At 44.5% G+C, this 12099-nt stretch overlaps 1 protein-coding gene across 2 annotated transcripts in view; it reads right to left on the bottom strand.

Annotated features, from left to right (window-relative positions):
* Positions 1–3854: 3854 nt before the first annotated feature.
* LOC108933295 (R-spondin-2-like) overlaps positions 3855–12099 on the bottom strand; it is a 31664-nt gene continuing 23419 nt past the window's right edge. For both annotated transcript variants that reach the window (XM_029248464.1, XM_029248465.1), the window contains one exon: positions 3855–4376. In XM_029248464.1, coding sequence (XP_029104297.1) covers positions 4231–4376 — 146 coding nt within the window. In that variant the 3' untranslated portion in view covers positions 3855–4230. The remainder of the gene's footprint in view (positions 4377–12099) is intronic.

Below are 12099 nucleotides of genomic sequence, written 5' to 3'. Positions count from 1 at the left end.
AATAAAGACCCAGTGTCGCAGCAATGGAATAAACAGCCGGGCTACACGCATTTCCAAGTAATTACCGCTGCTGTGAAATCTGGAAAAAATAGGATGTTGGCTGTGTTAGAAGTTCTATTGGTCGCAGTATTCTTGGCTTTTCAGGACTTCATGTAAAATGTATCAAGTGTCTAGTTTATGACCTGTGAAATGGTTACTGTGCTGTGCAATCTCATAAATTATATTAGGAAACTCACTTTTCCTCCTTCCATCGTTCAGAAAAGATAAATCTGGAAGTACCTCCTGCCGATGCCTTCGGTTGGCTTGACCGCCGGACCGCTTGATCCCGTTGGCTGCCGACTGGCTCGTCAGGGCAGTTTGACTTTCTGTACTCCGAGATGTTTCACTCTGAGCTCGTGTGCCGTTTCCTCATCAGCCTCCTCTTCTCGGCCAGGGCTCTTTCAACATCTCCCAAACGAGAGGGGAATAATGCAATCGCTTCTTCTGGACTCATTCGTGACGACGGTGTAAAATTCAACTCAATTGAGTCAGTCTGTTTCACATCAAATGTGGTGCTGTGAGGGTTAATAACCGATAAAAATCACTGTTGTTCAATTGAAGACACCTGATATTTTTACTGGTTTCATACTTTTATGGGCTTCGGATTACTTTTTCTCCAGTTTTCCTTCTTTTTTTGTTTGATATGACTTACAATATTAAATAATGAACTTTACAGTGATTTACTTATTTATACAGCAGGCTATTTAAACAGTATCAATGAAGGATGAGTACCTTGATCAATGGAACTGCAGGTCTAATGATTTATTTTAAAGCGTCCTGGTTTAACTCTGATGTTGTGTTGTGTGCTTTGCTTTTCGCGTGTTATTTTAATCTCTTTTCACCCTTAATTGTTCTGGTAGGTGCAGGAGCACCGGGAGCTGTTTAGCAAATGTGTATTGCATCATTCTGCAGCTGGCCTTTACCATGGTGAGAGGTAGCTGTTTGCCTGAATGTGCACTCGGGCACATGGTGGAGTGGTTCATATTCTTGGTGACCCAAGGAAGCACGTCAAGATAGTTTTCTTTTAGGGTTTCTGGACTCTGAAGTCCCTGTTAAGCATCGTTTTTAGTGCAGATGCAAAAGATTCATGGCCAGAGCGCAACAACTGTACCTAATCTCAGATGCCGCAAAGCAAAGCAAACGGTCGCTGGAATGATCGCGTCTCATGGGGATAGAAGTCCTTCGGCGCTGACCCCTCGCCTTTGGAAACATTGCGTGTGACTTCAAGAAACTTATGGTTTTTAGTGAATAAAATCTGTGGTCTGGCCTTTAAATGATGCTCTGCGTACATAAGAAATAGGCTGATTTATTTGATACATTCATAAACTAGCTGGCAGTTCGGGCTTCACGTTTTCAAAGGACAGTGGTTGGTATGAGTCAAATTTAAATTGGCCATGACGTCCATTAAACTTTGGCAAGTGGAGGAAATAAATAAATAAATGGAGTGCCATATTTCATGTGAAAAGCTTAAGTGGGGAATGAGTACAGAAAGACAAGGAATGGAAAAGGAATATACAGTGCAGGCCCAAGGTTTGGAGTCACCTCTCCTATAGTGTAATAAGCGTAAACATTTAGGAGCACTTTTATTTTATTGTAGTCATTGCAGAAACCCCAGCTTAGCAAAACTGAAACAAAAAACTTCTCCACACCCTCCCCTCCCCAGGGAAAATATCGATTCCCTTTTTCGCTCCCCAGTTATCCCACTACCCCGCTGGGAGCAAAAAACAGACTGAATAAATGTTTCTGGGTGATCATTTTATGAATACTTAGCTGTATGACGGATGAAACCATGGTTTCAAAAATGTCAGCATTTTATGCTGTCGAAATTCTTGAATATTGTACACTCCTGTGTATCGAAACCATTTCTTCATTTCAAGAAGAATCACGGAGGCTGAATATACTGAGAGGTTTCAAGCTTTATACCTAGATTTTAGAAATCACGGGATGTTGTGAACTTTGAATATTACAGATATCCTGCATTCAGCTCGGATTCATTGTGTCAGTATGTGAGAGTTACTGATTTACTCAAGCCAGGTTTTGTCCAATAACTTTGATGTCCAGATATATATTTCCCAGGCTCCACTACTGTTGCATTAGGCACTCCTTCTTTTTAATAAGAGCACACGAGAAAGACTATGAGTTACACAGCACAACGTAACACATTCATGGTCTTTAACACAATCCGTCTCAGCATTTCGGGTCCAATTCTCTCCTGAGACCCTTATAAATTATACCAGCAGCACCTGATATGATTTCGATGTCACTTTTATTCATTTAGCAGATGCTTTTCACCAAAGCGATGTACTGCATCTGAGAGAGCCATCCTGCAGTGCGTTACACCAACAGAGGGAGAGATTTGGATGCAGACACGTGATTTTTGAGTACAGTCAAAATGACATATACCACCAGATGAACCAGTTACATCATTCAAGTAGCTGCATATCAAGATTTCTTTAAATTTTTAATCAGATGGCATGGTACATTGAGCACATAAGAGATCGGGGGGAAATGAGTTCAAAACAGATGAGTTTTGAGACCTTTCGTGAATGTAAAGCAAGATTCAGCAGTTCTGAGTGAGAGAGGGAGGTCATTCCACTGCATCAAAGCCAGAACCAAAGATCTTCTTGCTTCTGATTTTGGACCTTTAGTGTGTGGGACCACCAAGTGGGCAGAAGTGGAGGAGCGTAGCAGTCTGGCTGGAGTGCAGCAAGCGATCAGGTTTTGTAGATATCGGGGAGCAGATCCCTTGATGGATCTGTAGGCAGTAACCAGAGTTGTGAATTTGATCCAGGCAGCTATAGGACGCCATGGACAGAGAAGAGGGGGGATACACGGGAACGCTTTGGCAAGTCAAACCCGACTTGTGCAGCAGTGTTTTCTAAGGGTGGAGGTGTGGTGCCAGAGGTTGGAAGTCCAGAGAAGAGAGAGTTGAGGTTGTCCAGGTGGGAAATCACCTTGACCTGGACCAGGAGTTGCGTAGAACGTGTTGCAAAACGAGGCCGGGTCCTGCGGATGTTACGCAGGAAGTATCTGCAGGACCGGCTTGTGGCTTCATTATGTTTCTGCTTCTACAGGCAGCTAATGTGTAATACGAAAAGGGTACTGCGAGACAAACAATGTGCACTTCAGTAATGTGTCTGTCTAAATTTGTGGAATGCATTTTTTGTTACTCTGAGCTGTGCATCCTTTGGAGAAAAGCATCTGCTAAATGAATAAATGTAAACGCGATGACATGAAATGAATAAGATATTTAAAATGAAGGGATACATATTCTTTTGAAAGCTCTCAGTTCGATAAATAAAAATGACAAGATCGTGATTCTTTATTCGACCGAATCGCTCTGAACGTGTAGCTGTTAGCGCGGACTGAAAGATTTCAGCAAAAGGAGAAGCCGCTGTACAAAAGAGGGTGCTCTACAAAGATAGAAAATCAAACTGTATAAAATAAAAATTTATATAAATTATAATACCATATAAATGGTACAAATGCGACAGCTACGAGTTTCAACATTATAATTTTAACGTGTACATTTCTGACATTTTCAGAACAACGACGTACTGAAAAATACAGCGATATTAAATATCAAACTTGGCACCTTGTAAACAAGAGAACTGCCATGCTAGCCAAACAACAGAATGTATCTGTGCGCAATAAACATGAGGAGCTTTAAGCTTTTTAAAGTATTTGTGTGGGGAAACAATGCACTTTGCAGCAATGCATGGTTTTTGTATACATGACATTCTGAAATGTACATATCATTATAAACGTAAAAATGCATATGAAAATTTCTCTGTCAGAAATAAAAAAAAAAAAAAAAAAACAAAAAAAAATTATGCACTTCGGGCTTTTTTTGGCATCATTTTCGCTCTTTGACTGAAGACTTTCCTCACTGTGTTCTCTGCCATGAGATGATTTGCAGTTTGCTCCACCTGCTCTCACTGTCTCATGGCATCAAGGGTTTCCTCTCAGCTGTAGCGCTTCTCCCCAGACCCCACTTCGGACCCCCCCGGTAGCATCCGAGTCCAGCTACGATTCCTTCGGTGGGCGAGAAAGACACTGCAAAGGCGACGGCGACACGAACAGACGATGCGATGAAGCGAGACCTCAATGCGGGAGGCGAGCAGCCGGAGACCAACCAAGCGGCAACTAGCGGCTTGGAGCTCCTGCCTGCGCGAAGGCAACCGGGGCTCCTCAGGCGCTTGTCTGGGCCGTGGACAGGTGGGCACTGTGGTGGTCCCTCGCCTGCACCTGCAGTCTTTGCTTGTTCGACTTCCTCTTTGGTTTTCTCTTTGGGGTTGAATCTTTGGCCTTTTTGGATTGCTGCTTCCCTGAACCTTCTGGAGGAAGGAAGTAGATATTTAATACATATTTTTGCTTACGAAAGATAATAAGACAGCGAACTGCTGTTCTTACTAGCAAATCATGTAGTTGTTTTCAGAACTGCCAGGTGGAATTATGGTAAAGGACAGACTTGTAACTGGAGGCAAAACATCCAGATGTACAAATTGGGAAAAAAAATGTCAGTAACTTCAGACAGAAGAACCAACAAAGAATCAAAATGTCTATTTGTGTTCTCCTACAGTTCTAGGGCTGAAGAAGTCCAGGCTGTTGAAGTCACTTTCAATTTCGCTCCACTGGTTCAATGAAAACAAGAACCGACAACACTAATAAACACCTCTTGAACCCAGTTAAACAAATGCACGTTCATTTCTGTCCCCCTGATGTTTTATTCCTTGGGAAGCTGCGCGGAACATTCTCATGGAAGAAGCAGAATTCATGAAACGGCTGCCCTTTGTTCCAAGCCTTTCTAGCCCAAGGTTAACGAAGTCCAGATGCCCTTGGAGGCGATGTCGATGGAGAGCAATCCCAGTTTCAACGTGGGCGAAAGTGGAAGGCGAAGAAGTACAGCGCAGGAAAGACTGATTGACGGATTACCTTTGCTCTACGGCTGGCAATAAAAATAAGTCACAGCGGGACGAAAAGATGTGAATCATGTCTATGCAATTAAAAGAAAAAGTGCAAGGGAAGACATGCTACTGCAGAGGCATTACTGACATTGCTCTCTAGTTGACCGGCAAAGCAGGTTATGGTGTACAGGAGGGAAAATGCGAAGAACCGCGTGGCAGAAAATAATGTTTTTAACAGCACTGTACAAATCCTGGTACATAATGTGTTGGTACTGCACTCGTGCCATTTCACGCAGAGGGATGAAGAAAAGCTGTAGAAAATGTGCCGGGCTCTTTTTAAGGAGCCAGAAATGCCAGCTTCAATTACACTCCATGTAATATTAAAAAGAAAAAAAAACAGCCCCAAGTTGTTATTTTACAGGTCTGTGCCAACGGAGTTGCACGCATTTCTGATTATGCTGTTACGCATTCTGCACTCTTTTCCTACTATTCATTAGATATTAGGCACTTCGGGGACCGGAATCGTACACGCCTTTGCTACGTTTTTATGGAGCCAAGTACTGAGAGTGATTCAGCGTGCTATTAATTTTTGTAGAAATATTTTTCTGCCTTATTTTACGTCATTTTACTGGCCTCACTGATTATAGGCGCTATTTTTTGCAAAAGCTAGTCATGAACTTTAGACACCTTGCTTCAGCCCCGTATTACAACTTTTTCTAAAGCAGACCCACTGATCCGAGCTGACGAACTTTTCCGTATAAAACACAACGGCGCACATATGAACCCCCGCAAGTACGTTCGAGTGATGAAGAAAACCTGCCCCGACAGCAGCCCTGTTGTCTGATATATAACAAGAAGGCTGCAGGTTCAGATCCCAGGATGGCCGAGGGTCACCTTAGATCCTTGGAATTTGGCGCAAAAAAATGTGGATTCAAACGAGGCCACTGTGGATGACTGCATATGGCAGCTGTAAAATCCCATCTGTGGTTCTGTGGGAGCAGAACATCTTGTTGATGTGGACTTGTGGACAGAAAATTGTAAAATTTAACTGAGAGCCACCATCATCCAATTACCATCAAGCACACTGTATGTTCTGTACTTAAGCATTGTTACCCTCCTTAGTTATGAGCCAGTAAAGGTTATTGGATTTTTCGTGGGCAAATGAAGGCCACTTCAGTTAAATACTCAACGTTTGTTTCATGAACAAAGTTCTGACATCTTACAGCTAGATGGCATCACACACCAGCTCCTGATCGTCACGCCTCCATGCGGCGCGTCGCTCAGCCATTTCCCAACGGCCGTCGCCATCCGCGCCGGACGCAAGAACGAAGGCACTGTTGCAACTTTCACGGCGCCGGCATGCAAATTGATCGCAATCGCTGCCTAATTTTACCAGCAACTCACATGATCAGTTAACATCATTTTACATGAACAACATCAGTATTTTCAGTGCAGCGATAAGCTATGCTTTTCAATAAAAGTGTAGAGGAAAGAAGGAAGGTATTTCTGTCTCCTAATCATTTGGCGCTACATAAAACACTTGAATTTCGGGAGTACGGCCAGCATTCCAAAGCCTACGCTCCTTCGTCGGTTTCACGATTTCCGGCTCCGTCTCTCTGCCCCTAAAACAGCGTCTGTATCCGAATGAGAGTGAGGGAAAGACGGCTTGCGCCCGGATGACTCCGAACACGTTGCTCTCAGCTGCCGCACCAGTTCTCTTGACGCAGGCCCCCAACGCACTCCACCGCCGCCGAGCTGTCGGGACTCCGCTGGGACGCCAGACTCCACACCGGGAGAGGAAGGCTGGCGCGAGACCACAGACCTCCTTGCTATCTACACATGAGAAGCGCTCTTGCATCTCTGGATTTTTATCATATCCGTCTCCCGCCAAGGCTTTGCTCTGCATCGTGCAGATGCGGAAATCCTGCCGTTTGCTGGAAGTCACGGAATTATCACGCTCTGCCTTACGTGGTTCTATAGACCACACCTGTAGTCATGCAATATGTACAGTAGTATCAACGCTCCCTGTGTCTGGTGACAATAAAACCACCAGTCAGCATAAATGAACAAATTAAGTGTAACGCAATGAAGTGCTGTGAGAAAACAAACTGCATTTGTTTGATCAGGTATAACTAAACACACAGTCCTATGGGGGTCCTGTCTGGTCTGGAGGGCTCAGGACCCCACCTCTTATCGACGAAATCAGTTTATATTTTAATAAGAGAGAAAGAAAAAGGTGCACGTGTAGTACACAATGAACACAGGCTTGCTGCGAAGCCAAATTATGAACACCTTCCCAGCAAAGGGTTTGTGCTTTCAGACTTTTGGATTGAGGCAAGAGAGCGGCGTCGACCATGAGAAGGGTAAGACCGCTGGCGCCGGCCAGATTTGATTTCAGCGTTGGAAACTGCGTTAGCACCCATTAGCCTCTCACACAAACGGCAAATGTTGCGAAGGCCTTGTTTCACAGCCTGTCTCTCCCCTCTTGACTCTCCTTCGGTTTTCTGACCGCCGACTACTTCCCAAAGCTGCACGGCACCTGGATAAATCACGGCGAGTCCCATCTCGAATTCCTAATCGAGTCTAATCGGAGCGCCCTGTCGAGGTGGGATCGGGCTCTTTGAGTGACGAGGGCAGAGATCCCTTAAGTTTGTCGCAGCGGGAGCGGGATCTTGCTCCAAAAGATGAACAGGCACAGCATAAAACTCACTCTGTGAGGCCAATCCTTTATGTGATAACCATATCCTGCCAACCAGCTGACAAGAACATCTCCGTCCAGTGTCACGAAGCCTAACAAGATTACCCCGGAGAACGCTATTACCCCCACCCGGTTCGGCTTCCTGCCAGGGAGAGGCTTACGGAGCGGGATTTGAAAGACACCGGGCTCATTCTGGTTTAAAAGCGCTAATATTGGGATTAGGTGGCTCATTATTTTCTCGTGCGCGAGCCGGCGAAGGCTCTCGCAGATCAAACGGGGGGCCGTGTCTCGGCCTCTGCCTTTGAACAGTTATTTGCTGACAGTTAAAGAGAATGGAAAGCTAACTCCGAGATGTGCTTCCAAAGGAACAAATCCAGATGGGGTGAGAAGCGGTGACATAATGAAGACCCCAGCTGTTCAATTAAGTGTAGTTGTGTTAACTTTATAGATACAGAAATTATAGCAATGGAACAAATACTGTAAAAAATGCGAGAGCTTTTTTCAGCAGAGCGGGACCTCTCCCTGTCTGCGAGGCCACGGCTGATGTGTGCCCTTCTCCTTCGCCTGATCCTCTTCGATCGGAGTCAGCTGACGCCATGTGGGTAGGAAAAGCCGTCATTAGAGGAGCAACAAAAGCCTCGATGCTGGCAGGTGCCTGACGGAATGAGTAAGAGATGTGCAGAGGGAGCAGGGAAGAGGTGCAGGGAAGAGGTGCAGCGAAGAGGTGCATCTCGACTGGTTTCAACTTCCCCAGGGGATGGAAGCCGATCCGTTGCAGCGAAGGAACTCCATCGCAATCGGCAAATGACGCAGCTCAGATCGGAGCCTCAATTCACCTTGTGTACGGGGACAAGAATTCAGCCAATTAAATAAAGTATCAAACGGGGTACTATTGAATTACACGGCTTTTAAAAACATGGGACGCTGTTCCAGAGGTACGGCACAGGTCCTTTTCGGAGGTAAATTGCCCTTTGTATGTGTGTGTGGGGGGTCATTGCCCTGTGATGCACTGCTGTCCCATCTGGGTGTACTCTGTCTCACACCCTGTTTCTGAGATAAGCTCTGGTCCACCACGACCCTGCACAGGGCAAGCGGTAACTGACAGTGGATTTCTATGTGTCATTCTCTTTTTCCATAACTTGAGCACACATAGCTGATTCTCTAGGCAAACGAGAAAAATAATAAGAACGGGGGGCAATTAAAACCTTAAAAGAGCTGTTAGATCCTAATAATGTAATAGTGGAGCAGAGAGGCAGATGTCATTTATGGCTTCCCTCTGCTGAAAGGAGCAAAGCAGTACTGAGCTCTCCTCTCATTTTTAAAAGCCAGCTTATCTCAACGCTGCTTTTCTTTCACTCCATAAAACATCTCTTTTTTTTTTTTTTTTTATAACCCCCTGCTCTCAGCGAACACGTTCCTGCAAATATGGAGTGCTTAAGGGAGCCATATCAGAAATATTCCAATAAAAGAAAGACTGATGATGTGCAGTTCCTTATTCAATTTCGCTGGTGGAGGAAGAAATCCCTAAAACAAAAGTGAATCCAGGTCCACACTGTAAATACAAACACACCACAATATCTGGTCCTATTTATTAAATTACCATTAAACTACAAGGCAATTCTTCATTCTCAATGGTTCATTTTATTATTTCATTTTTATTGTTGGCACTAAAAAATGCATTTATATGTGGCCAGTGTGGAAAGCTGAACTTCATTACATGCCAAAATGGTTCCCAAAAACTGTTCCCAAAATACAAAAAAATAAAAAATTTAATACTGACAATCTACAGAAGACGACATCTCACAGCCTCAAAAAGAACACTTTTTTTAAAAAACTGTACATGTGTGAGGTTTGAGCAAAAAAATGGGAGAAAGAGTTGTTAAGGGGTGGGATCACCCAAATGGTAAAAAAATTATATTACATTTATTTAGCAGACTCTTTTCTCCAAAGGGACTTCCAATGAACTCTATGTAGTGTTACCAGCCAACACACCTTATTCACCGTGGTGACTTACACTGCTAGATACACTACTTACAATGGGTCACTCATCCATACATCAGTGGAACACACCCTCTCTGTCACTCACACACTATGGGAGAACCTGAACAGCATGTCTTTGGACTGTGGGAGGAAACCGGAGCACCCGGAAGAAACCCACGCAGACACGGGGAGAACATGCAGACTCCATACAGACTGAATGGGGATTGAACCCATATCCTCTCGCACCACCCAGGCACTGTGAGGCAGCAGAGCTACTCGCTGTGCCACCGTGCCACCCTGTTTGGGCGTATTTGTTTCCCATTTGTACGTAAAGCTGTGTCAGCGTCACCCCTCCACCCCAAGTCCACCTTGCCCCAGCTGCACTGCTGTCTACAGACATCTACAGCCAAAGCAGCAAAAGGAGGAGGGCAATCAAAATGCTGCTATTAGGACAAAGCCAGCCGGTGTGCTCCGGAGTGAAATTGATTTCTTCATTAGTGACATTCAGTGCACATCTCTGCTGAAGCAATTAAAACATACCATTTTATACAGACATTTTATAGGAAGAAATAAAAATTCTAGTATAACCGGGAAAAAAGGCTGGGGACTCGATTCATTTTGCATACAGAAGGACTTTCACAAGAGCAACTATTAAGAATTTCCAAAAAACCCTCAGAACATTGTTTTATGCAGTTTCATGCCACGAATGGGCCAGGCAAAGGGCGCTGAGGATTCAGCCCACCCTGGCATTCTGAAAAATACGAGTTCAAAACCCCTGACTGGTTTTGTAAGATGAGGGACAGGGCCTAGAATGAGGAATAAGGGGCCCAGCTAGCCTTCTCCCTGCAACCGGGACCATCCGGGTAAAAAGCTTCAAAAGGCTTTTCCAGGGAATGGCTCTTAGACGGGGGCACGGGGTTACATTTCAGAAAGATTAATGTCAAAGTCAGTGTTTGATAAATGGTTGAATCTTCGAACAAACCACTGCCATCTACTCCCATTCTTGTTGTAAAAATAGCATGTTAGCATGACCAACAAGCATATCTAACTCAGATAAAAGCCAACACCGACTGCTATAACTCATCTACAGCAAAACCCGTGTGTCAGTTCTCCGAGGCTGGAAATAAACACGGCAGCACTGCATGAAAACATCACACCAGACGTTACGATGTTCAAAACCACCTGTCTACAAGATCACCTTAATATGACAATCTCAGGTCCAAGGGTTGATTATATCTTTCCTCATTTGCAGCCATGTTTTAGTATCATTAGACCACAGCTTGACAAATGTGTCTCGAATTAGATGTTCTGATATCTGATAAAACATCTGCATGAGGTTCTGCTGTCTGGGGTCCTAATTCGCTACCGACACAGTCCATATGTAGGACTTGGACGAGCAGATTGTAGAGCAAAACTGCACATTAAAGACCAGTCCAGAGCCCATGGTCTCCGGTATTTAGTGTCCTCACATTGTTGTGTTGTGCCTCCACTGGCAGCATGCTGCTCTGTAGAAACAGAAAAGTCCACTGCGGCACTTGCAGCCCGGGGTGGGAGGGTAGACGCTCCCAATGCACCTGTAATCAGCAACCAAGAGTAATTATCACTCGTTCTCACTTCTCCGTGCAGTAGAAAGGGGCTCGCCAACCAGCAAGGACAGAGTCTGACCCCAGCCCTGTCCTGCATGCTGCTCTAATCCCTAGGCAGTCCAGATCTTGTGCGCAAGTCCATGTCCCGTTAATGAGAAGAATTTGCTCGCACCCAAGCTTTAGCCAACATTTGATATAGACAGGATCTGAAAGGATGAGGTTCTGCAAAAACAGAAGCGTGGACACTGGCCCGAAAGCTTCAGTAACGATAGCAGACACATGGGCTTTGACCATGTGCCACAGTGGAGATATAATGTGCCATTCAAGGAGCATTACAGAGGAGAAATTCCTCACCGGGATGGACCCCGTGCCAGTTGCTACTCGTTTTTTTTGTTGCTGTTTTTATTGTTTTCAGCACATCCTACTTCCAAATCATCACACGTCTAGGATGCTCCAGAGAGGTTCTGTCAGCCGTTTCTTCCCTTCAGTTCTCACGGTTAAGGTTTGAGAAACTTCGCAATTGACAGTTCTGACTGCCTGACACTGCTTCATTCAGCTGTCAAAAGCCTTCAGCTTCAGATGCAAATATTAAAGTACTTGTCAGATTATAGCACATAAAATGGTGCACTGAAAACCTGACACTTGAAGAGAATCCGTTTGCCACAGACTTGGCAAGAAACCTTCAAAGTGCTGGAAGATCTCAAAAACCAAGAAAAAAAAAAAAGAGGCCCACCAGGAAAAAAAAAAAAAAAAAAACAGAAAAAGAGAAGACAGTGGTCTGGTTCAAATTATCCCTCAATAAATTGTTATATGTCTTTATGAACAACAGCGAAAAGTTGTGGTTGAAAAGTTGAAGTTGTGGCAGGAAGATACCGCAGTACCTGGAGGA

This window comes from Scleropages formosus, chromosome 23 (genome assembly GCF_900964775.1).
Source record: "Scleropages formosus chromosome 23, fSclFor1.1, whole genome shotgun sequence".
Lineage (NCBI taxonomy): Eukaryota > Metazoa > Chordata > Actinopteri > Osteoglossiformes > Osteoglossidae > Scleropages > Scleropages formosus.
Note: the sequence above shows the minus strand (reverse complement) of the source record. Positions and strands in the feature narration are given on the sequence as shown.